Genomic DNA, 27,364 nt, shown 5'->3' with positions numbered 1-27,364 from the left:
GGACCTCTCCTCTCTCCGTTCCTCCCAGCCTGACAAGGGACTCAACCGAGTTCAGCTGGTACTGCTAGGGTGACACAGCCCACCCTCCCCCGTTATCCACCACAGATGAAGCTTCATAACGCTGAATCCTCTACTGCTGCTACCTCTACGGTTATCCAAGGCACCGGAGGAAGCAGCAGGGCCTACCGGAACTGTGTCACAATCGCTCGCCATTCATTCCTATTTCTAGCATGCTCTAGTGCCTCTCTCACATCTATCTTCCTATCACCCAGAGCTTTCTTCACTCCATCCATCCACCCAAACCTTGGCCTTCCTCTTGTACTTCTCCCATCATCTCTTGCATTCATCACCTTCTTTAGCAGACAACCATTTTCCATTCTCTCAACATGGCCAAACCACCTCAACACATTCATATCCACTCTAGCTGCTAACTCATTTCTTACACCCGTTCTCACCCTTACTACTTCGTTCCTAACCCTATCTACTCGAGATACACCAGCCATACTCCTTAGACACTTCATCTCAAACACATTCAATTTCTGTCACTCCGTCACTTTCATTCCCCACAACTCCGATCCATACATCACAGTTGGTACAATCACTTTCTCATACAGAACTCTCTTTACATTCATGCCCAACCCTCTATTTTTTACTACTCCCTTAACTGCCCCCAACACTTTGCAACCTTCATTCACTCTCTGACCTACATCTGCTCCCACTCCACCATTTGCTGCAACAACAGACCCCAAGTACCAGTAAAAGTAATGTAGGAAAATAAAGTACTTAGAGAAATCTCTGAAACTATCTAGGCTGGTGCTGTTTACCAGACTGTTGAGGTTTAACAGGAAATAAAAAATTTATTTCTTATCAACCAACTTGGGAAAACAAAATCATTATAAAGAAATAGCAGCATTAAAATAAGATTAAAGTGAACATTGGTGGTAACACATGGTTGTAATGAAAGATTCAAGAGATTTGGAATTTCTGAGATATGTTTCCCAGTGAGCAGACAAACCGGTGATTTAGTTAAATCAGTACACATAGGAGTGGTACGAACCGCAACCCTTTCGTACCTAGCTGCACTCAATTTTTAATCTTCTATTTTACCACTGTTTGTGATTCCCTTCTTCCTTTCTTTTCAACATTTCATTCATATTAAAAGTGTTGAGCTCCCCTCACCCAGTTTCACCTTGATGCTTAACGAACTCCCTAGCCCAAGCACCAGGCCCTACCCAAGCCCCTTAACCTATTTTTCACAGGGGAATAAGCATGTCTGGAATTTACCATCGAACAAAATGTTTATGGAGTAAAAAACAGTAACATTTTCCAAATATAAAACACTTGAAGAAAAATGTATATGGCTAAAATAATACATATAAAGGCACTCTAGTTTCTTACCTGTAGCAATATATGTATCCACACTCAACCTGACGAGGACTGAGCTGATAATCTTTGACAGTTCCAACTAGAAGGAATTGTTGATCCATGTCACTCTGGTTTGCAAACTTTACAAGGGATATGCTGTAAGGGAAAGCAAATTAATGAAAAATCTATATTTTAATATTTAGGGTTACAATGATAACTACCATCATTTTCCAATGAACTGATGATGGTGCACAAACAAGAAGGATTAATCAATTTTATCAATCATTCTTATAAATAAAGCTCACCATCTTCATTAATACTTTATTCTTGTGTCCAGTTTATCCTTGACTTAGTTAAATGTGTGATATGTTCTGCCATTCTCTTTTGTTTTGAATACTGCAAATATGAATTAACATCTGGTCATAGCCTTCACATACACTGAAACCTTTGACCCAATTTTCTGAACATAACTATTGCTTTTCATCCTGTTAATCTCATGATTACAATGGCTTTAACAGTTTCTTTCCCTTCCATTAACCTGAGTTGTTTCCCATCATCGGTAATGTGTATCATAAAAATATTTTGATCTAGCTATTTTGAAAAAGGTGAATTTGTCATCATTTGCCATAGTTTCCTCTTAAGAACTGATTATGTACTTACAATGAAAAAAAACAACTACCAAAACCCACTATACAAATACTTAATCTTATCAGATATTAATAAATAATGAGGATCATATTTATCCATTTACAGTACTTTTATTAATGAGAGATTTAGTTTCAGAAAAATAAAAAAAAATTTTCACAGCATTCTTTACCATCACTTATTAATAAGTATCTTGTCTGCAGAACTCCAAAATATAACAAATTTTAAAAGTAATTCGAAACCGGAGTCCTTTAAAATAAGGAATGTCTTCAGCAGAGCTGGAAAAGCCATAGAATTAGTTAACGAGGTAGTTAATGGCATGTGGTGAGTGTGGGCGAGTAGACCCCTTTTCAATTTTAATCTTCAGCTCAAGCCTGAGAGAGGTAGTAGAGAGGGGAAGTTTAACTTAACCCTAGAACACTGTTGTCAATAATTTTTACCTTACACCTATGTTTCCTGCACGCATAGTCGCATAGGCGGTGGCAGCCAATTGGGTCTTTGTGTAGCTTCATTTGGCTGTTAACTCTCATGCTTGAGGGTAGTGTTTCTGCGTTCGCGCTATCGTACGGCCGTGTATGTTGTGCTTCGGGTAACTTTTACCCCACAACCGTGATAACATACAAACTTGAGAACATTATGAATAACCCTGGTATGGCAGAAATAAGTTCTTTGTTGCCAAGTGAAATTGAAAATGAAGATGATAATGTTGAAAGCGAGATTTTGGATGACTCTGATACTGACAAAGATTATATGCAACTTTCTGAATCTGATGTTGCCAGTGATGAGTTCGATGTAATGGAGTTACAGAGTAGTGCATGACAAAGACAAAGACGTTCATTAACACCTCACAAGCCATGTGGTATCAGGCATGTAGACCTACCACACCACCCTTCCACCAGTGACTAACAACTCCAAGACCCATTCCAGTCTTCTCCCTCTGCTAGCCCAGCTGTGATAGCTGTTGCTAGGGGATGTAAAAGGCTCTGTGGTGTGGCTGTTCAACGTGCTACAAAACCAGTAACTCCTGCTGCCCGTGCTGTTTCTGCTGCTGCCCATACTGTCTCTCCTGCTGCCCGTTTTATAATCTTTCTCTTTTTTGTAAACAAATCTAATGCTTGTTTTATTTATTTCTCATATGTTGTTGTTGGACACTCAGGACATAAGATCAGTAATTTATGTCATTCTATGTTCTTAATGATCAGAAAATGTAAAGAATTTTTTACTTGCAATTAGGTTATTTTTTCACTTACAAAAAAAACTTATTTTTGACTCTCTTCCATACAGTGTGTGTTGCTACCACGAGGCTGTGCTTCCTATACCTAAGGCTCCTGTGACCTGAGTATGTGTGGATGATTGCTACAGACTATAGCTGTAATATTTTTTTTTTTTCATAGATTTTTTTGTGTACCCATGTAATAAATTTTTATATTTTTAGTACTTTTTTTTGAGTTTCCCCAAACAGATTCACTTTACCGTAGCAATAACTTAAATACCAAGAGAAATAAAAGTATAGACGTATTTGCTGCCAATGATTTCAGATTAATTAAATTTTTATTACAACTAGTTTTATTAATTTTCCAAGATTGGGGTAAAAAATCTACCCCCAAACCGTGTTCCCGAAGGTATTATTAACGACCGTGTTTAAGAGTTAAAAGAACTCAAGTTTGTATAGTTAAGAAAAATACAAATTACTTGTAAATAATTTTTGTTCCTATGTGTTTACAAACACTATGTCCTTTAAAATAGAAAGACTCACTAACTGGGGGGTCGGAAGTATTGTCAATTCTTTTCATCCCTGGACCCGTACGAGAGCAAAGAAGATGACTCCAGCAACCCCTAATCTGTCCATCATCAGGATGAATAGGTTGATGGGGTCAGGCTTTACAAGGAGATTGGTATGTGGTCAAAAGAGAAATCCCTTCCCCAAAGGGGAGAGCGATCTGAAATGACATACCTGCCCTATGATGACCAATGGGTTGATATATATTCCACCATCCTCCCCCTCATTAAAGGAGGAGGGGGGGAAATACTTTAGATTCTAAAGAATAGAGCTCCAAAGTGTAGATTACCAGCATCAAGTCAGATCCAGCTAGTAATGATGCGATAGCTTCATCTCCAAGAGAAGGGATGGAAAGATGAAGGAAAAGAGCCAGTCATTCTACCTTCCATCACAGAATTTCATTTATGAGTTACCATAAACTTGAGCAGCCACCTCAGGACAAAAAAAAAAAAAAAAAAAAAAAAAAAAAAAAAAAAAAAAAAAAAAAAATAATACTGAGGGACTTGAGAAGGTAGTACTTCGATTCTCACAGTTGTCGAAGCGTATGCTCCACAGATTGTCTCAGGAAGCCAGAAAGAGACTGCGTTCCTCAACACTTCTTTCTTGGTTCTGCCAATGCTTAGAAAGAGGCACTGACACTCAGGCCTGATGTGTTAGACAGTGCCGTAGAGTCCTCATGGGACATAAAAGCATTTCCTCTCGATTGCCACCAGTCATCTCTCTTAAAAAGGGGATGGAGAAGGTCTCGAACCTGAGATCATACACCACAGGATAAAAAAAAAAGACATCCTTCCAACCTCAATCATGGGTGACTAAAAGATAGGCCATGCATGCCTACTTTCTTTGCCAATGATAAGGATTAGCAAAATGAGTCTTAAAAGGTCAGAGCTCTGTCCGATGACCTTCTCAAAGGCTCAAACAGGATACAAGTAACAGACTGAGAACCAGGGTCATGTCCTACTCGAAGAACTGAAGCCCCAGGGCGGGCAAGAATGCTTGACACTCCTCATGAGTACAGACAACTTCACGAGGATGAAAGGCCTATACACTTCAGTCAATAAACCTTACTCAAGGATGAAAGGTAACTGTTGACAGCCACTATTGAGAGGCACTTGTTTTGGTGAAGGAAGACTAGAAATCCGCGACCTGTGCTAGAGATGCTCCAACCGGAAAAGTACCCCTTTTATGACTCCAATGGTAGGTGGCCCACTCCCCTGGTAAATAGCTGCAGAGGACTGTTTCAAGTATTCTGACATTTGTGATGTGCCTAGCAAAAACCCTTTCACTCAGATGAGATGCTGGATAGTCCCCAACCGTGTTGCTCCAGCAACTTCACGGATCGGGGTACATACCTATTAAAATGCAGCTGACAGAAGTTTGGAACACTGGAGTACTTGTCTCAGGACCTCAACCAGAAGAGTTAATGATAGGGGTGTCACTCCACATGAGGTCATCTGGGAGCCACCAGGGTCATCTTGAGGCTTGGCGTAATCAACAATTAGTCAATCAGCAGGTGGATCAGGTTGAACAGGGGAAAGGTGAAGGCATGCAGGTGAACAAAACCTGTTTACCTGAGTGGCAAACAACTTGATCCCCAGAGCAACAATCCTTTCCACTATGCAAGTATGTAGGGACTATTCCAACCCTATTACCAGCCTCTGGCAACAGAATATGTCGCTACCTCTTGCACGGAATGTACTGTACATGGCTGAAAACTCTACTCAGAGATATGCCGTCTAGATGTGCATGTACTTCGTCAGCTTGCAAAAGGGATGTGAATCCATGCCCTTTGCTTGTTGATATAGGCTACTATAATGTTGCTGCAGCTAATCAAGACTACCGAGTGCCTCTTCAAACAATCTTGGAATACTTGCGGGGCTAGCAACACAGACACAGAGGGGGAAGGCGCTAGAGACCCTGTCACAGACACGGTAGGGGCAACAGGAACATGGGTGACAGGCACTATAGATATAAACTTGGGAGCACTGCACCTAGAATCACTGCTGAGCTACTGGTGTCACTAATGGCACTAGGGTCACCGAGGTAAAGAAGCCTTAGCTACCCGTTCCTTCAAAATACAGCTAGTGCCTCTTTGCAAGATGTAAGGAAGGTTGGCCTTCATTAGGTCAATTGTTGTCGACGGTTTGCAAGATGGAGCTTTCAGCACATGTTGGAATGCAGCAATCACCTCACACACCTCAACCTGAAAAACTCCCTCTTCTTGAAACATGCTCCAGGGTCTAAGCCAGGAGCATACATGCAGAAGGGTCACTGACTGGTTAACTTGAAGAGATCAAAATGCTAATAGTCTCTCCAGCAATTCATGGCCTTGCAAAAAATAAAAAACAAGGAAGACTTAACCTTCTAGTTCCTCAACGTCAATACCTGCCCAAGGTAGGCCACAATCTACATTCAGTAACAATTATGTCCTTAAGTAATGATTAGATCTATTGCCAATTTATAAAAATTGAGGAGTCCAATATGCACTTGCAATCCTACTTTTTACCATAATTATACATGAAGCCAATATCACCATTCAAACTTAAGGTGTAAAAACAAGATTAAAAAGCCTTGGATAGGACGCAACAGCACGTCTGTACTCATTAGGCCAAAGACAAAAGTGAAAAGTCTTCTACAGGCGAGTGGTGGGGCTACTCGCCCACACGTACCACCTGTCGTTAACTTCCTCGTTAACGAATTCATCAGTCATTATAGCTCCGCCAAAACATTCTCTATTTAAAAGGATGAAAGGTTTGTATAAGCATAAGAAAACTACTGTATTGCAAATAACTCTCTTCAGTACATTTTACTGCTTATAATAAAGAGCCTATAACTGCATAAAAATTTCTTCCCTCAAAAGAAAACAATAACCCCTTTTAAAATTCATAAACACAAGATAAAAGGAAGCACTGAAGAAAAAACTTGTTAATCCTACCTAAAAGCTGCTTCATTCTGGTCCAGTCTGATGGTGTGGAGTGTGTTTCCTTGAATAGGTTCAATGATGCGTATAAGAGACGCCCACATTCCGGGACCTGCCTTTGGTGAGCCAAACACAGCATCGGGTAAATCTTCAGACAGTAGAGCCTCCGCCATTCTCTCTGCAACTTCAGCTTCTTCTTCTCCAGCGGCTTCTCTGAGTTCCTGTTGAAAGTTAACAATATAAAAAATTTTTGGTTCATGGATAATTAAAAGAAACATGAAAAGTGGAAGAATGTGTTTAAAAATGGAAGAAAGAAATATTCTTTTCCCTGGAGTAAATTATTGGGCTAGTATTTACTTTAGTAACTTTCAAAAGGGAAAGACTTAAATGCATCTGTAACAGTACCTTTTCTGAGGTTTCAACCTGACTCACTTCCCAAGTTATGTTTTCAATGCTTGTGACAATGTGAATAAAATGGCTGGCAAGATTCAGTGACCTTATATACAGTACATAATGTATGGGTAAAAGCTGAACACAAAGATTTTAACTACTTAAAAGATAGTAATAAAGAAGTCTAATAGATATTATCTCAAGACAAAACAGAAGTTAAAGTGAAAGTAAAGTAAAAAAATAAACAAATAGTATAGAATGAAAACCAAAATAATAAAATATACGGTAATTCTCCTAAATATGATCAAGATAGGTTTCAAGAGTGAGTTCTTCAATTGAAAAGTTCTCAAGTCTGACATGATTAATTTGGACATCCAGCTCCTAACATCAACCCTTAATCTTCAATATTTTCAATCAGTGAGCTATTCTACACACATTCCATGAATTCCTATAGCTATTTATACATAAAAAATATTTTAAAAGAAGTTTTTAAAGTTGAAAGTTCTAATGCAGGAAACTTACTTATTGGGAAAAGTCCACAGACTTGACCTTCAATTTCTTAGATTACAGTTTTTTAAGAAATCAACTGGAAATAAATAAAAAAAGATCAGACTAAAAAATCCCCTTAATTGTTTCTTGCTTTCTATTGTGAGTAAAATAACACTGCTTTCCCAACCTGTTTTAAAGATCCTAAGGACTCAAAGGCATGATAGAATTCACATTAGTACAAAGTAGTTTCAGTATTTACATACCTCTGCCATTTGCATCTTCCTCTGTCTCTTGGTCTCTTCAGTGTAGGCATTGTGGTCTGTCTCGATAACAACCAGATGTCCGCTTTCCTGGTGGATTACGAACTTACGGGGAGAGTACTCCAGCGGATGAGACACCTGCAAGTATTGATCAGTCCTTTTAACTAACAGTTTAGTTTATGGCTACCTTGGATAAATAAATGATTAAAAAAATACTTTTGAAAAAAGTAAACCAACTTTTGTCAATGTAAAATCATTACTAATAGCCTTTTATGTAGTAGAAAACTTTTTGGACACCCCACAGAAAAAGGTGATTCCTAGCTACACTTGGCCATGTATGAGTCCACCTGTTACTATAAACCTTCCCTGTTTATCAAGAGTACTTTTGCTCGTTAGACAGTATAAAATGAAAGCATTTTGCCCATTAGACAGTATAAAATTGCAGTATTTTGCCCGTTACAGTATAAAATTGCAGTACCGTATCACGAGAAAGTTGTCTGAAACCCCCAACAAACAACTATCATCCAGATATAGATCAACATATGCTATAATGGCCATTTTCTTGTTTGGGAATCCAATTCTGTTTACATAATACAGTTAAGCTTAGAAAGAGTAATCAAGACTTCTGGCAAAGCTACCTCTTTATTCTTTCCTTATTTCAGTTACCATATATTTCCGCGTATAAGACGACCTTTAGATAAGACGACGTTGAAATTTACAACAAATTTTAACGAACTTAGGCCATATCTGTTGCATAAGATTACTCCTGAATTCAAAACCATTAGTGTATAGGCTAGCTTTAGCAGCAAGATACCTTAGTAAACATTAATTATGTAATTAAGATGTTATTAATATGACAATTTGTCCTAAATTGTATTTGATATAGGAATTCGCTCCAGCTCAGCTGAAACAGCCGAAGAGAAAGAAACTCAGGCAGTTGTGCTGATTGGTTGGCTGGTGGTATGGGGCAGACCGCTTTCCTCATTAAAATGCTTTAGGCTCAATGTGGAACATGTGAGGGGTGGTAGAGGCGGGCATTTATATTAAATTATTACGGGTTTGTAAAGCTAGGAGAAATACAATTTAGGACAAATTGTCATTTGTTCCGACGCGATATACAAACCTCAATCATTTAATATAGGAAGACTCACTGGTTGGTGGGAAGTCTGCCTTTGCCGCTTGTGGACAGCTAACTGCCCGGATATAGGTCTGGTCTCGAATGAGAGCAGAGGACTAAATCCACCCACCCCTGTTTCTTGACCCAACATGATGATGGTGGGGTCTGAGAGACTGGGAGCCGCCGCGCGACGTGTAAGAGCATCGCGCGACCAGAGAGCGTGAATGTAAGAGACACTCGATCCCAGGGTCACAGGGACTGGAGGAAACTCCAAAACCAAAAGGCAAAGGATTTATACATCCACCACCTTCCCTGCCTAGCAGAAGACGGAGGAGAATACTTGTAAACAAACTCTAGCAATCTTAACTAGGAAGACTTGTCTTGATGTATGGAACTACGAGGGAGGAGACAGAGAGATAGGCAGATTGCCTACAGACTGCTTTCACACTGCCAAACATACCATAAAATCAAGACAAGAGACTTCCCTGTACCGGAGGAACTGGAAAGGTCAGACAAGAGCTTGAGCTGCTACCACAGGGCCAAGAACAAAGGTGTCCAAGGACTTGTGCGTAAACTCCCTCAAGTAAAAGGCCGTAAAGGTGGTCTGGCGTTTCCTAACGCCAGCCTTCAGCACTTGGCCCACTGCAAGATTTCTCTTGAAAGCGAGTGTGGGGGCAATGCCCCTGATCTCGTGAGCTTTAACCCTCGCTGGTGCTTGGACTCTTGAGAAAGTCTCCTACTCCTTGCGGATGGTCTCACGGATCTAGAAGGATATTGTGTTCCTCGACACCTCCCTCTTGGTTCTGCCGGTGCTAACGAAGTCGTCGACATTCAGGTCTGAGATGTCGAGTTCGCTTAAGATAGCACCGGAGACACCTGACGGGACAGAGAAGCCTCTCACCTGAACCGCCACATCCGGTAAGGAAGGAATAGTGAAGGCCTCGAACCTGGGATCGTGGATCGCTGGGTTCTGAGTCTTGGCCACAAACTCTGGCACAAAACTTAAGGAGATCTCCTTCCAACCCTCTGCGTGAGTGACATTACAGGAGAGGCCGTGTAACTCCCCGACTCTCTTTGCCGATGCTAAGGCTAGCAGAAAAAACAGTCTTAAAAGTCAAGTGCCCGTTTGAGGCACGGCTCAAGGGTTTATATGGAACACGAGTACGTAACCTGAGAATTAAGATGACATCCCACTGGGGAACTCGAAGTGCCCTCGGGGGACACGACTGTTCGAAACTCTTAATGAGCATAGAAATCCCCAGGGCAGTGGAGATATCTATGCCCTTCAGATGGAACACCATTGCAAGGGCAGACCTGTACCCTTTAATGGCAGAAACCGAAAGGAGCTTATCTCTGCGAAGAAAGACTAGGAAGTCTGCGATCTGAGTCAGAGCGACTCCGACTGAAGAGATACCTCTTCCACTACACCAATCACAGAAGACCAACCACTTCCCCTGGTAGACTGAGGAGGAGGATCTTCTAAGGTACCCTGACATATCTCTTGCAGTGAGTCGTGAAAAGCCTCGCGTTCTGAGATGCTGGATAGTCTCCACGCGTGAATTCTAAGCAACTGCACCGCCTGGTGTTACCTGTTCGACAAGGGTTGCCGAAGGAGATTGGGACAGCGTGGTAGCTCTCACGGTGACTCGACCAGGAGCGACAACAGATCAGGAAACCACTCCATGTGTGGCCATAGTGGAGCAATGAGTCATCCTGAGTCCTGGAGCTACTAGGACCCGGTACAGGATTGCACAAAGCAAGCAAAAAGGGGGGGAAACATGTAACAATCCAGTAGATCCCAAGGATGTTGCAGTGCGTCCTCAAACGCAGCAGCGGGATCTGGTACTGAAGAGCAAAACACAGCAAGCTTGGCGTTGTGCCGTGTTGCGAAAGGTCGATGCATGGTTCTCCCCAGAGGTCGAGTATTCGACTCGGGACCCAAGGGTGACGAGACCATTCTGCCCCTATTACCTGGTTTCTGCAACTTTGGGCGTCTGCCCGAACACTTCTCTTGCCTGGAATGTACCTGGCTGACAAGGTTACATGTTGACTCTCTGCCAACAGAAACACCTGCCTTGTCAACTGCTGCAAGGGACGTGAGAGCGTGCCCCCTTGCTTGTTTACGTGCGCGACCACGGACGTGTTGTCGCTCATCAGCACTACCGAGTACTCTCTCCAACGGGCCTGGAAATGAAAGAGTGCTCTCGAGACTGCCATCATTTCCAGCACGTTGATGTGCAGGTGTTTCTTCTCTTCCGACCACACACCTGACACGACCAAGTCGTCCAGGTGTGCACCCCAGCCTTCCGTGGACTCGTCTGTGAACAGATGGAACTGAGGTGGAGGAGGGTTTATGAGAAAACCCTCTCATGAGGTTCTCCTCATTTAGCCACCAAAGGAGATCCTCCCTTACCTCGCGTTCCATGAGGACCGGACGAGAGGGGGGATCGGTGGCTGCCGATCACTGGTCCTTCAAACAACACTGAAGGGAACAGAGATGGATCCACCCGAAAGGAACGAGCTTCTCCAACGAGGAGAGGTGACCTAGAAGAGCTTGCCACTGGAGGGCTGGAATGCCGAGTCGATCAGCATTCCCAGATACTTCACCTTCTGCTTGGGAATGAGGTTCGACTTCTTGCAGTTCACCATAATCCCCAGATCGCGACAGACTGCCACAAGCGAGTCTGGATCCTGACTTATCTGCTCCTGCGAGGGAGCGAGAATCAGCCAGTCGTCGAGGTACCTCAGTACGCGGATGCCCCTCGAGTGGGCCCAAGCTGCTACCTTTGTGAACACTCGCGTGAACACTTGGGGAGCTGTGCACTTTGAACTGGTACACCGTGCCCTGGAAGGTGAATCGAAGGTACTTTCTAGATGACCGATGAACCGGTACTTGAAAGTACACGTCCTTCAAGTCTATCGAAAGCATAAAGACGTACTACCTGATGGCTAACAGCACAGTGCGAACTGTTAGCATCTTGAACGCAGTTTGCTGAACAAACTTGTTCAATGGCGAAAGGTTGACAATCGGTCTTCAACCTCCTGGTGACTAATCGTGTACGACTTCTAGTGCATCCTTCTCCAACATTTCCAGGACCTCCGCCTCCAAGGACAAAGCCTTCAGGGATGTTGGAGCGTATGTGTGGAACGCTATTGGAGTGGAGGATAGGGTGGGGGCCGATGAAGCACGAATGGGAGCTTGTACCCTTCGCAAAGGGTCGGCTACCCATTCCTCGGCCCTGAAGTGCTACCACATCGCCCAATGGCGCGGTAATGCATCCCACTACCCTCAGCAACATGGAAAGTGGAAAGCCAATCTCACCGTTTCCCTTTCCTTTGCTTGCCCCTGTTCTTTTCCCGACGTGGCAGAGCTCCCGAGGGAGGCTGAAAGGTCTGTTTGGGTGCAGAACCCTTCTGAACAAGAGTAGGTCTCGGGTGCACAGGAGCAGCAGGAGCACAACCAGAGGTACCCTTGCCACTTCCCACGTGCTTGGCCTGACTGCGGACGGTTTCGCGAGACCAGGTCCCTTGAAACTCACAGCTTGCGCCTGGTGGATAATAGAGTCCTTCGAGTCGAGGCGCCATTTATCCCGCGCGGCCCAAACTTCCTCTGGTGGAAAGAGAGAAGTTGCAGCTCTAATAGGAAAGTTCCTGAGTGCCAGGGCCTCTCCTGAACCAATCTGTCTCGCCAAACTAGTGGCTACTGCCTCGCATTTTTTTGAGGAACAGATTGGCATACTGGGTAGCAAACTGGTCCAAGAGAAAAGCAACAACTTTCCCACCAGACAAAGCCAGGTTCCTGTACTGCTCCATGTGTTTGGGGTTAGCGAGCTTGGTGTCCCCCGTGAACACTGTGGCCGTACCCCACCAGTGGTCTTGCCACAAAGCAGCCTTGAGAGCAGCTACAGCTACAGAGGCCGAGAAGGCCATTCTCTGGGATTTCAAGCTCTCGACCAAGGAACCCCCAGCAAGTGCTCCGACCGCGGGGTCGAAAGGGAGAGGACAAGACACAGAAGACTCTGTGACATAGTACCTCTTCTGTCGCTGGAGTGGTTGAGGGAGAAGCTTGTTCGAAACTTGGCTCCTGAGAGAGTCACCAGGTCCTGCGATCTAGTCACTCACTCAGTCCAATGCTCGAGCAGCCTGTCTCAACCAGGGTAGTGTGGGGGCCGTGAACTGCCTTCGGGAGCTCCCCATAGGATCTCCAAGGCTGTACACTTATCTCAGACACTACAGCAGGAGGAGCCCTGAGGCCATTAATCTTACGCATGGAGTTAATGACCTCTAGGAACTGCGACTCCACCTCGGGATCTTCCATCTCCACGGTCGGTGAAGGCCATGGAAGTGGCTGATCCCTCGGTCCCGCTACATCCGTATGTGTAGGGGAAGCGACATGCTGCACGGGTGATGACATCCCCCATGAATACCCTTGCTCTGTTCCTAGGACCGAACCAGGCGTGCATTCAAGAGTCAAGGAAGGACCCTGGCAGGGTTCATCCCCGACGGAATGCATTGAGGTTCCCACTGCGACCGAGTGCATGACTGGTTGCTGCAAGCCCCGCGAAGCTCCCGAAGGAGCTTGAGCGCGAGCGGGGTTGCTGGGAACTGCAACGCTCACACCAGGAGGTGTAAACAGGTCAGTTGCGCGAATGGTGCGCGCGGCCTCACCTGTTACATGGCCAGAAAGCATGGGGGTTGGCTGCATCTCGTGCAGCTGGTAAATGCGAGAGCTAGCCTGATCGTGCACGACTGGCCCCCATGGCGCGGGCTGAGCCGCGAGGTGGCTCCATGCCAGGCTCGAGTCGAGTGCGCGACTGTCTGGGCCTGTTCCCTGCTCATGTGGCACATGAGTCGCTGAGTTGGTCCGTGTGGCTACCCCCGTGGAAGTAGTCGTGCATACCGCGGATTCTTCACGAGAGACCACAGCTGAGATTTCTCGTGCCGAAGCCAGGACTCTCCTTTCCCCGCTCAAGAGCGGTTCAATTCGAGTCTGAGCAGTAGATCGGGGGCCCGAGGACCCCGTCACCTGCTCTGGGAGACAATACCTACACCCTTGAGCGCGGTTGTCGTGCATGGAGGCCTTGCGCGAGATTCGCCGTGAACAATCCCACTAGTGCGGGGAACACAGGAATCTTGCACATCGCCCTCATTCTCCGGAGGAGAAGAGGTGTCTCAGGGCGCCATGTCCCTTCAACTGCAACTGGCCTTCCTGGCCCTCTTCACTTTCCTCTTTCCCCTAGGGGAGAAGAGTCACAGTCAGAAGATGAAGACAAAGAGGAGGAGAGAGGAGGAGAAACTAGAAGAGGAATACCACCCAGGCTTCCTCTTCTTGTGACCCCTCCGAGGTGCTGGAACGTTGGTCGAGGCAACAGCAGATGACACTGGACGAGGATGAACAACTCGAGCCATGTCTGTAGGAAGAGCTGTGGTCGGTGAACATGGTGAACCTGAAAAACATATTGTATTAGCAGGAGTTTGGCAGATTTTAATTCTAAGTGCTTATCAGCAGAAGATTTGGCAGATTTTAATTTTAACTGCTTATCAGCAGAAGATTTGGCAGATTTTAATTTTAACTGACTTGCAGGCGAAGCTGTAAAGGATTTGCCATCAGTCGTTAAAGAAATCTCAGTCCTGTCAACAACAACAGGGGAATCAGTGAACATGGGAGTCGATAAAGTTACAACCCAGGGTTGCCAGGTTTCCTAAGTGAGAAAAGGCCAACTTTGATCAACTGCAGCTTTAAGAAGTTAAAAAAGGCCAAAGGTATAGCCTTTAAGGCCAACCTTTTTTGATATTGCTAAAGGCTAACCAATTTCAAATGAAAAAAGGCCGAATTTGATGTCTTAGCTGAAAAAGGCCAACCTGGCAACCCTGTTACAAACTCGATTACATTCATGTGTTCATTAACAATCGTATCATTCAAATGACGTTGTTGAAGCTCGTCCGCCATATTTAAACGGTCAAGCTTACCTGATAATCCGAGAGACGCACAAAATTCTCCCCTCTTACCGGGTATCATGTCGTCATCGGTAACAGCAATCTGTCGGGTGTCTCTCGGGATCGCCGAAATAGCGGGAGAGCTAAGGTCAACCGCTCCCCCGGCGAAACCCGAGAAAACCTAGACAGGCTGTGAATCCTGGCTTCCCAAAATGGCGGCCACGATTCACACTATGGCAAGGAGAACCTTGAGAGCAAGGTTTTCCCCTGCATGTCGAGCAGAGCGTGTGCGGGTCTACAGAAGGTGACGAACGCCACCCACTGCAACGCCCGCCACGGCCTGCACAACATCGCATTTTAAAGAGTAACTTTCTCATTCATAACAAAGACCAATCACTAGTACACAAGCAAAAGGGAAGGCAAAAGGCTGTAGCATAGAGAGCGGAGAATAGGCAACCAACCACATTGCGCTAAAGCGAGTAAATGAGGAAAAGGGGGGGGGGGCTGAGCTAAGCTCCGCCCCATACCGCCAGCCAACAAATCAGCACAACTGCCTCGGTTTCTTTCTCTTCGGCTGTTTCAGCTAAGCTGAAGCGAATTCCTATATTAAATGATTACAAGGTTTGTATATCGCGTCGGAACAAAATTTTATTTTATTTACTGTATTCTTAAAATTTCAAAATAAACGAAATAAAGATTATTCTATATCATATTTTTCCTAAACATGCTGCATAAACAAAAACCATAGTTTTGTTTACGTTTCATTGCTAATCATAACGAACTAACAAATGCATTTACGCATCCAAGAGGATGGTATTAAAAAGATTTTACTTTATCCTTAGAAATCCTTCACAGTCGCAATACTTTATCCTTAGAAATCCTTCACAGTCGCAATAACAAACTACATATAATGACAGTATGATAATTTCCAACAATCTTATGGTTATATGATTGTTCTAAACTGCTACAAATGATAATTGTGCACTCCATTTCCAGTATATTTTTCCTAACTTCAGTTTAAGTTAGTTAAAATTATGCTAGCCTAAATGTTATTACTACCATCATTAACACTCCCATAAAAATTATTGAAAGGTTAGAGAAAGATGAAGGTTTCTGAGAATGCTATCATTACTCGGTTTAAATTTTTTTAGATGGACTCGCATAGATAAAAGTTGATTTCACTGGTGATGTGAAATTTGTCCTCAAAAAGGCTATTTATCACGAACATATACCTATAATATATAAGGTAAAACGGATTTTGAGCGAAGCGAAAAACCTATTTTTGGGTGAGATAGCCATGTCGTCCTGATGGAATGTTCCTATAAGTGGCTTCCAAGGGATATTTGAACTACAGTGATATTCCCAGAGAATTTACCCTTAGGTCTCCAGAATTCCAACTCCTGGCGCGAATATCCTTAAAATTTCTCTTAAGGATATCGCATAAATCAGGGGACGTATATCTTGATACGACACATAGCAATCTTCACCCCGAATAGCGTTTTTGCCTCGAGGGGGAAGAGTGGCAAATTAGAAGGGGAGCCGTTATCAAGGTTACCCTTCCTCCCATACTATTATTGAGTATCTAGATGGCGCCATATCCAAGATGGCGGTTATTCCTAGTAGCATTGAGCATGGTGCTACAGATATAGTAGCTTCGGGAGGGATCCTGCCAAGGCCTTTTCTGAGAAAAGGAGGGGGTCCATCAGGACGACATGGCTATCTCACCCAAAAATAGATTTTTCGCTTCGCTCAAAATCCGTATTTTGGGCTCAAGCCATGTCGTCCTGATGGAAGTTTACCAGAGAATTACTAGAAAGTACTGTATCTGTGGATTTTCATAAGTGCCTTAACCTTGGGACAATTTTTCTATGGTCATCTGGACCATTGGGACAAATGACGTTACCGTTATCCGTCATTACCACTAATCATGGACAATGTTAGTGCTTCCTGCCCCCTGCAGGGAAGAGTCGTACTAGACAGTATAAAAGGGGCCTCAAGGTTAGCATATATTGTATGAACAAACATAAGTATCCCCCAGATATACAAACGGTCTTGTGGTAATATATGTTCAATGTAGTTTTACATTTATGCTCCCATGTACGTTGTGTTTCTCTGCTTGCATTTACCAGCTTATTATGTTGCTATTTGTGTGTCTTCATGCATATTATTGCTTGTGGATGTCCCTGTGTTGTCTGGCCCTTACTTTGATGTATTTGTTTGTTATTGTGCATGTAAAATAGTACGTGTTGTAATAGTGGCTGTTTCTATTGTTTCAGGAGGTGACTCCAGTTTTTGTGTGCAATAAAACCTATAACCTATGACAGGTTTTTTATTTTCACAACAATTTATTGCACACAACATAAAAATTTGAGAGGCCATGGAACGGTTCCTACGTCCAGAACGCTTCGAGGCTGACCCGGATTCTGCCACCGCTGCTAAGGAGTGGACGCACTGGCTAAGGACATTCAACAACTTCTACCAAGCAGTACAGAAGACATCTCCCAGTGCAGACAAACTAATCCTACTCACCAACTACGTTGCTCCTCGAGTGTACGACTACATAGCAGACTGTGACACTTATGTTAAGGCTGAGAAAGCACTGACATCACTGTATGTAAAACCTAGAAATGAGGTATTTGCTAGGCATGTCCTGGCCACACGTAGGCAGGGGTCAGGTGAGTCTCTAGACCAGTTTCTCCAAGCTCTGAAGCTCCTAGCAAAAGACTGTCAGTTCAAAGCAGTGTCAGCAGAGCAGGCGTGTGATAACTATGTTAGAGATGCATTCATCAATGGACTTTCTTCTGGTGCCATTCGTCAAAGACTACTCGAAAATATAACTCTTAACTTGCAAACTGCTTATGAACAGGCACGCACTTTAGAGATGGCTCAGAAACATTCTGCTTCTTATACTACTGTTGAGCCAATTACTGCTGCTGTACCTCAGCCACAAAGTCAGTCAGGTGATTCAGTGTTTTTAGAAAGTAGTGATGAAACTGCTCATCTTGCCGCCACTACTGGCGCCAATCAGTGTTTTTTCTGTGGATTGAAACGGCACCCTCGGTTCAAATGTCCTGCTAGGGAAGCTTTATGTCTAAAGTGTAAGAAACAAGGACATTATGCAAAAGTGTGTAGGTCAGGGAAACCGGTAGGGGATACCTCTGCTGGTAAAACTAAATATTCGGCAGCAACACTGGCTACTGTGTCTGGGGCTGTGCCTAGTAGTCTTAGTAAATCTTTGAGTTGTTTGAAAGTTAATGGTCTCCCTGTTAATGCACTTATTGATACAGGAAGCTCGGAAAATTTTGTGAGTCAGAAGATTGCTAAAGAAAACAACCTAATCATACTTCCTGACGACGGGCACGTCTCTATGGCTGATGCGTCTCTCTCGTCCAAAGTCTTAGGTCTTTGTTGTGTTGATGTGGAGCTGCAAGGACAAATTTATCCTAGTGTAAAACTCAAAGTACTGCCAGCCCTGTGTAGTGATGTAATTTTGGGGCATGAATTCTTGAAGAATCATTCTGCTCTAGAAATGGCTTTTGGAGGAGCACGCCCACCACTCAAGATATGTGGGCTGGCAGCAGTGAAGTTGGTTGCGCCCGCACTCTTCAGCAATCTGACATCAGACTGCAGACCCATTGCGGCAAAGTCTAGACATTACTCTCAGGCTGATAAGGAATTTGTCAAAACTGAAATTGGTAGAATGCTACAAGAAGGAATAATAAGACCCAGCCAGTCTCCATGGAGGGCCCAGGTGCTAATCACTGCAGGGCACAATCGCAGGAAGAGAATGGTGATTGATTATTCACAAACTATAAACAGGTTTACTGAGCTGGATGCTTACCCTTTGCCTCGGATCGATGAAACAGTGAATAATGTCTCAAGATATAAAGTGTTTAGCACCTTGGACCTGAAGAGCGCCTACCACCAAGTGCCAATAAGAGAAGACGAAAAGTTGTACACTGCTTTTGAGGCGAGTGGAAAGCTGTACGAGTTCAATCGAATCCCATTTGGTGTGAAGAACGGAGTGGCCGCTTTCCAACGAGTTGTGGATCAGATCCTTGCAAAAGAAAAGGTGGAAGGGGCATTTGCTTATGTGGACAATGTGACTGTATGTGGAGAGACGGAAGAGGAGCATGACAAAAACCTAAATCATTTCTCGAAAGTGGCGAGAGATTACAACCTCACATTTAATCATGACAAGTGTGATTTCAGGACACAGTCTATAAACCTTCTGGGATACTCTATAAAGGACGGAGAGATCAGACCTGATCCAGAACGACTGCAGCCTCTCTTGAGTCTACCCCTTCCCAAGGATACTGCCTCTCTTCGGAGAATGTTGGGGTTGCTTGCTCATTACTCACGATGGATACCCAACTTCTCTGAGAAGGTCCGGCCTCTTTCACACTCCACGAGATTCCCATTGTCTTTTGAAGCTTCTCTGACTTTTGAGAAATTGAAGAATGAAATTAGGAAGTCCGTGGTGCAAGCCATTGATCCTACATCCCCTTTCACAGTCGAAACAGATGCCTCAGACCATGCCATTGCCGCTACTCTCACTCAGAATGGACGTCCTGTAGCGTTCTTCTCTCGCAGTCTCTCTGACAGTGAACAAAGGCATTCTTCAGTAGAGAAAGAAGCTTATGCCATAGTTGAGGCCCTCAGAAAGTGGAAGCATTACCTAATTGGTCATCACTTTAAGCTGATTACTGACCAGCGAAGTGTAACATTCATGTTCGACACAAGATCTTCAAGCAAAATCAAGAACGACAAGATAGCCAGGTGGCGCATTGAACTGTCATGCTACCACTACGATATAGTGTATCGTCCAGGTACGGAAAATATTCCTGCAGATGCTCTCTCGCGTGTCTGTGGTGCTCTAGCTACAGACAAACTCAAACAACTGCATGAAAGTCTCTGTCATCCTGGAGTGTCAAGGATGGTGCATTTCATCCGAGTTCGGAACCTGGCTTATTCTGTTGAGGATGTAAAGAAGGTTACTGCTTCTTGTCCAATCTGCTCTACTGTCAAACCTCAGTTCTATAAGCCTGATGATGGCCATCTGGTGAAAGCTACTCAGCCATACGAGAGATTGAACTTGGATTTTAAGGGGCCCCTTCCGTCACAGTCGAAAAACAGATACTTGCTCACAGTCATTGACGAATTCTCACGGTTCCCTTTTGCGTTCCCTTGTTCAGACATGACTGCTGGTGCTATCATCGGGTGTTTGGTACAACTGTTTGCACTATTCGGAATGCCAGCATACATACACTCAGACAGGGGAGCCTCTTTCATGTCAGAAGAACTGAAGAGATTCTTACTAGAGAAAGGAGTGGCTACCAGTCGCACTACGCCCTACAACCCAAGGGGCAATGGCCAGGTGGAGAGGTACAATGGAATCATATGGAAAACCATTCAGTTAGCTCTCAGAACAAGGAATCTTGATGTCTCGAAATGGGAAGTTGTCCTCCCAGATGCACTTCACTCTATCCGTTCCCTGCTATGTACGTCAACTAATTGTACACCACACGAGCGTTTCCTAAAGCATCCTCGGAAGTCCACGTCAGGTCGTACGTTGCCTACCTGGCTCATCACCAAAGGTCCCGCTCTATTAAGACGACAAGTACGGCACAGCAAGAATGACCCTCTAGTAGATGAAGTAGAAATAGTAGAAGCTAATCCTGAATATGCTCATGTCAAGTTTCCTGATGGTAGAGAGTCCACTGTGTCTTTGAGGCATCTAGCACCTTTAAGTGGTGATGGTAGTAGCTGCGTGGAGGCCCCCAGATCTTCACTGCCGCAATCTCTAGAGTCTCTAGGTATATCAGAGTCTGAGGTGCGCCGTCCAGATGCTAGAGCAAGCTCGGAACCTGCTCTTCAAGAAGTCACTCATGACGTTACATCTGGGAAAAGTGCTGTTCAAGAGCTTCCTGCTGCGTCTGGTCAAGGCACTACACCTGTACCACTCCGGAGGTCCGAAAGGACCCGGCGGGCTCCTAAGTATTTTGATGATTATGCTGCTTGAATTTCATAGGTGGGGAGAATGTGGTAATATATGTTCAATGTAGTTTTACATTTATGCTCCCATGTACGTTGTGTTTCTCTGCTTGCATTTACCAGCTTATTATGTTGCTATTTGTGTGTCTTCATGCATATTATTGCTTGTGGATGTCCCTGTGTTGTCTGGCCCTTACTTTGATGTATTTGTTTGTTATTGTGCATGTAAAATAGTACGTGTTGTAATAGTGGCTGTTTCTATTGTTTCAGGAGGTGACTCCAGTTTTTGTGTGCAATAAAACCTATAACCTATGACAGGTTTTTTATTTTCACAACAGGTCTCACAGCTTGTATATATTGTCGGAACAATATAAGTGTCAACTATAACCATTGTTTGTAAGCATACAATGATATGATGTTTACTTAATTAAATAAGTAAGAGAACTCTGGCATATTTAATGTGCAAATTGCAGGGCAAAATAGGACGCAATTACATTCTAATATACATTTATTTCGAATGACTAAATGGAAAACGAGTGTAACGAATGTAACGTGTTAAAGGAATTATACATGCAACGTATACAGAAAATATTTTTCGCCCCCTGAAAGGGAAGAAATGATGAGTGCCAGTCTAAGACTGAAAATTTTGATAAATTTTCCCAATATAAATTCTGTAAGCGTTGTATACCATCAACACTATGTACTATGTACACACGGCACAAGTGTTATCTGTATAATTCCACACCTGAGATTTTGAAGTCTTAGTGTCACTATGGTGACACTCACTTAAAAGGTATCGCACTGGAAGTGTCAACACCTTTTCACCCTAATTGATAGTCCCAATTAATTAACTGTTCCTCGCAGCACTAGACGACAGGTTTTAATACCCTACCTCCCGCCACCACATAATGCTTTAGTTCGTGGACTTTCTTAGCGTAGTGTTTGTAGAACACTCTGGATGATTTCCATCCAGTATATGAGCAAAGACGCTCAAAGTCCATATACTGAAAAAAGTTCAGTGATGAAGCAATTTTCCTCGGATCATGACCTGCGGGTGTACTGTCAGGATCCGCTCTGAGAATGAAGTAGGTGAGCTTCGCCCTCAGTTGTTTTAGGGATAAGTTTGATCATGAGGTTTCTCCTTTGAAGAGCTGTCCTCCCCTGAAGTCTGAAGTTCTAGGAAGATAAACCTTTAGACACTCTACTGGGCATAGAGAGACATCTTCCTTCAGAGGTTAGATTCTCCAGGGACCCCATCTCTTAGTGGGTAGCTCGTTCTTAGCAAGAAAAGCTGGATCAGGAAAGAGATTCAGTTCTCCCACTTCTGTGAACTGAATGTAGCCCTCATCTCTTGACAGGGCTACTATTTCACTAACTCTAGCCCCTGAGGCCATAGCGAGCAGGAAAATAACCTTCTGGGTTAGATCCTTGAGAGAACAATCTTCACTGTTCACCAATGAAGCATAATGTAGGATCTTGTCCAAAGACCATGAAAGGGGCTTCAGAAGAGCTGCAGGCCTAAGTCTAGCGCATGCCTTCGGAATCTTGTTAAGGATTTCGTTCATCATATCCCCTTGAAAGGCATATAGAAGAGGTCTAGGCAGGGCTGACTTACACGTATTTATCGTGTTAGCTGCCAGACCTTGATTATGAAGGTGGATAAAGAAGGACAGACAGAAGTCTATTGAAACTTTTTGGTCCTTTTGCTTTAACAAAAGCAACCCACTTTTTCCAAGACGATTCATATTATCTTCTAGTTGACTTAGACTTGTATTCTTCTAAGAAGTCTATACTGCCTTTTGAGATCCCAAATCTTTTCTTATCCGCTAGGGCGAGAAAATCATGAAATGAAGGTTTTTGGTTCTCTGAGATGAATCGAAGACAGTTAACTTCTGAACCTGTTGAGATAGTGCTGGGTTCGGTACAAGGTCCAGCCTCAGCCTCAGTTCCCTCACTAGAGGGAACCTTTTGCTCTTGGGCTATTTGGGAGCCACTAGAGCCGTCGTTCCTTGTAAGGATCTCAGCCTGTTGAGGACCTTCAGCAGGAGATTGGATGGAAGGAATAGGAAAATCTGGGTCCATCCGTTCCAAACTAGGGACATGACGTCTGTTATCTCCTCTAGAGGGTCCTCGATTGGGGCATATCGAGGTAGTTTCTTGATGACGCTCGTCACGATAAGGTCGTTCTGCAGTTCTGGGACTTGTTCCAAGATGGAAGAGAATGGGCCTGCGTCTGTGGACCATTCTGACTCTATCGGCTTGAGCCTGAGTAGAGCATCCGCTGTCACATTGCGGATCACGTATAAGTGAACTGCTGATAGGTGGATTATATGGGACGACCTCGAGCCTTATCGGTTCAGACATCTCACTATCACTTCGCTGTCCAAGATCAGCCTGATGAGGGCTGATCTGCGTGGGGAGAGTTTTCCCAACATCAAAAGGACTGCCATGGCTTCAAAATTGTTGATAAGAAGGGCTTTGAACAGAGATGACCAAGTCCCTTAGACTTTCCTTTGCTGGGAGTGAAATCCCCATTCTTCCGTCGAGGCATCCATGTGGATGATCATCGATGGTAGTGGTGGTTGCAAGGGCACGGTTGTCATTAGGCTCTTGGCCTTCAACCATGGGTTGAGAAGTGATCAAAGTAAGGCGGATATCGGTCATTTTAGATCTCTTCGAGTGTTTGATGCGTATCTTCTCCAGACTCCTGATGCATCTTTCAGCTGTGCTCTTGGCACTGGGTCTCTCACTGCTGCGAACTGGAGAGAGTTCAGTACTCTTTCCTGTTAGCGTCTTGAAATCCTGTCGGATTACAGTAGTCTCTTGACCTACCCTGCGAGATCCTTCTTCTTCCCTAAGGGAAAGAGACAATGTGACCTCAGATTCCAATGGTTTTCCAGCCATTGAAACCTTTGAGCTGGAGAGAGTCGAGACTTCTTGAAGTTGATTTTACATCCCAGATGTTCCAGGAACTGGGTTACTTCTTTGGATGCTTGCAGACCAGCCGCTTCGGGTGCTGCCCGCACCAGCCAGTTGTCCAGGTACTTTGTTACCTGAACAGTTTCTAGGCGTGGTTGTTGCACGCCTGTGTCTGCCAATTTCGTGAAGATACTTGGGACTATGTTTAGTCCGAAGAGTATGGCTCTTAGAATATACTTTATCTTCTGTAACTTGAATCCTAGGTAGGAGGAGAGGGGGCGACTGACTTAACGATGCAAATAGGCATTTGTCAGGTCTATCGAGAATGTGAACGCCCCTTTTTGTAATAGGGTCCTTATGTGTAGAAGGATTAACATCCTGAACTTGCTGTTTCTTATGAACTTGTTGAATGGCGACAAGTTCAGAATGACTGAGTTTTCTTGAGTCCTTTTTGGGAACAGAAAACAGCCTTCCCTGGAATTTGATGGACTTTGCTTTCCTTATAACCTGTATACTCAAGAGCTATAGGGTATACTCTTCAAATACGGGGTTGGAGTGTTGGAAGAGTTGAGGAAATTTCCATCCTAGTCCAATCTTGATTAGGCCTTGGGCCCAAGGATGGAAGGTCCAACGATCCTGAAATTGTTGGATCTTGGGCCCAAGGATCAAATGTCCAACAATCCTGAAATTGTTGGAGCCTCCCTCCTACCAGAAGCGTCTCCTTGCTTCGATTGATCGGAGGGTTTACCTCCTCGACCGCCTACCTGGGGCACTGCAGTCATAGAAACTGTGGGATGTTGTTGAACAGGTCGAGGGAAAAGTCTAGATTTCTTCATCTTCCTTTTAGGTTAGGGACCCACATCCAGGGAAGACTTCCTCTTTGAAGAGATCCCCCACTTCTGGAGAAGATTCCTATTCTCCGTGATGGCTTTCTTGACTACCTCTTTGACTACTTCGTTTGGAAAGAGGTCTTTACCCCAGATGTTGGAAGATATCAGCTTCCTGGGTTCATGTTTCACTGTTGCAGCAATGAACACGAACTCTCTACAGGCTCTCCTAGCCTTCATAAAAGCATATAGGTCTTTTACTAAGGTTGCAATTGCATTTTGGCCATGACCATGAGCATGTCTGGGGTACTTCGTTGGCCTGCACACATCTCTAAGCAGTTTTGTAGGGATAACGATGCCGCAAGTCTCTCCTTTGTCTCTTGTTCCTTGCACAAGAGAATCTCAGAAAGTTTAGGGAGTTTCTCGCTAAACTGTTGTCCAGCGATGTCCGCGTCCAGCTTCCCTAGTGAGAAGGTTAGGTGGACTTCCTTCCAATCCTTCTCCTGCATGGGCAAGGCTAGTGACAGAGGCCTGCACTCCTCAAGTGCAGGGCATGGTTTGCCTGTCTCCACTGCCTTGGCAAAATTTAAATGCCTTCCACATAAAGGGGAATGCTATTGAAGCAGGAGCAACAAAGGTAGAGTGTTTCTTGCCCAAGGCGGACACTTTCGACACCGAGTAACCAGCCTTTGTTAGGCTACTTGACAAGAGACCCTGTGCCTTATCGTGGTCGAAAACCATGACTTCCTTCGGTTCTGTCTTTTCTTCTGACGTTGGTTCATTCTTCAGTCGAATGAAGCAATCAGGGAAAGCGTTAAAGCTTGGCCAAAACTGGATGTCGTCTAAGGGACAGCTCCCATCTTCTCTGAGATGTAGAGTTTGCCGTCTAAAATCGGCATAAGCTCCGCATACCTCCAGGGATTGGTTTTGGAGCATGTCAGAAAGTCTTGGTCTCTGGGTCACTTGAATGACCCTCGGGAGGCGATGAGTGAAGCTTCACAGAGCTCTCTCTTGAATTTCGCTTCCCTTGTTTCGCCTCGTTTGCGAATGTTCTCCATTAGATCCGCAAGATGGGCCAGCGTATGGCTCATTTTGTCTAATAGAGGGGTAAAAGGTGAAGACGTCGAGGGTAACGGCTCCGGGGCCGGCACAGATGAAAGGAATTCCGACACGAAATCGTCATCTTCTTCCAGAGGTGCCTTCCTGCCCTCCGTCTCGATGGCAATCTGGACACAGGGAGGTGCGAGTCGTGCTTGGGGCACCACCATTTCACTACTCGCTTTCAGGAACAGTAAGCTGCGCATCCTATTGTTAGGTAGGTATGATCTTGGAGAGTTCTTCTGGAACCCTCTTACCCATTTGCGTAGTTTTTCACGTGCCACATTCCTAGACTCCATTGACTTGGGGTCATCAAAACCTTCGGTCACTAAGGTCCGGCAGATATTGCAGACTTGGGGGTCCCAATATTGCAGGATTCGGTAATAATATTGCAGGGGGCATGAGACCTACATGCTTTATGACCGTAAAAGTACTTACTCCTAAGATTGCAGAAGACTGCATCGCATTTCATCTGGGGTTCCTCCTGTAAAGAAAGGAAAACAAAATGAGTATAAGATTGTTTATCTCACATGATAAACAGATATGCACTTCTTCATATTTTAATCATTATAGCTTAGGATAGTAAGCTAGAAAGAAATAGAGAAAGACACATATCTGTGTATCCCTCCCAGCCAATTGCTGTAACCTCCCCCCCAATATTAAAGATAAAGAGTTTCCTTTATCAGGGCAACTTGAAGGAGAGGGGTTCTAACCCTTAAGGATAGAAAAAGTGTACACTGCCACTGACCCTTCTCATTATTTAATATTGTGGGGTAAATATTAGCTGATTTCCAATCAAGAGTATTGAAGGAATTCTATTCTTTCAATATAGGTTTGGTCTCGGCAAAAGCCTGTACAAGGGTACACAAGATATGATAGAAATTAACTACTGTATAATAATACTATAGTTTTCTATTTGCAGTATATACTATATTGCAAATATACTGGCTACTGTATAATCATATACTGTAGTTCAGCCGGTGTGTTGCCAGCATGGCTAACACCTGGCGACCTGGCCCGGCCAGCATGTCACCAACTGGACTAGAAATTAGAAAAGACACATATTTGTTTATCGCACCCAGCCAATTGCTGTGACCTTCCCTTCAAATATTAAGATTATAGAGCTTCTTGATCAGGGAAACTCAAAGATAAGGGTTCTAACCTCTAGGGATAGAAAGTGTACTACCACTTACCCTTCTAAAACATTTAATATTGTAGCGTAAATTGTAAACTGATTTCTAATCAGAATATTGAAGGAATTCTATCCTTTCAATACAGGATTGGTCTCAGCAAAAGACTGGACAAGGATACCCAAGGTATCTTGGAAATAACTACAGTATAATATATACAATAGTTTTCTATCTGCAGTATATACTCTACTGCAAATATACTGACTACTGTATAATCATATACTGTAGTTCAGCCGGCATGTTGCCGACAGAGCTAGCACCTGGCGGCACAGTCCGGCCGGCATGTTGCCGGCCAGTTAGTACCTGGCGGCAATGGTACAGCAGGCATGCCGCCGACTGAGTAAGTACCTAACGGCACCGGCCCAGCCGGCAAGCTGCCGGCTGGGTTAGTACCTGGCGGCGCTAGCTGACAGAGAGAGAGAAAGCATGGAGT

General features: G+C 44.2%; 1 protein-coding gene across 1 annotated transcript in view; it reads right to left on the bottom strand.

The window, feature by feature from the left end:
• Positions 1-27,364, bottom strand: part of Sf3b3 (splicing factor 3b subunit 3) — a 162,220-nt gene that overhangs the window by 31,320 nt on the left and 103,536 nt on the right. The window contains exons 18-20 of the mRNA XM_068390881.1: positions 7,853-7,987; positions 6,726-6,931; positions 1,399-1,521 (exon numbers count right to left, since the gene is read on the bottom strand). Coding sequence (XP_068246982.1) covers positions 1,399-1,521; positions 6,726-6,931; positions 7,853-7,987 — 464 coding nt within the window. The remainder of the gene's footprint in view (positions 1-1,398; positions 1,522-6,725; positions 6,932-7,852; positions 7,988-27,364) is intronic.

This window comes from Palaemon carinicauda, chromosome 17 (assembly GCF_036898095.1).
Source record: "Palaemon carinicauda isolate YSFRI2023 chromosome 17, ASM3689809v2, whole genome shotgun sequence".
Taxonomy (NCBI): domain Eukaryota; kingdom Metazoa; phylum Arthropoda; class Malacostraca; order Decapoda; family Palaemonidae; genus Palaemon; species Palaemon carinicauda.
Note: the sequence above shows the minus strand (reverse complement) of the source record. Positions and strands in the feature narration are given on the sequence as shown.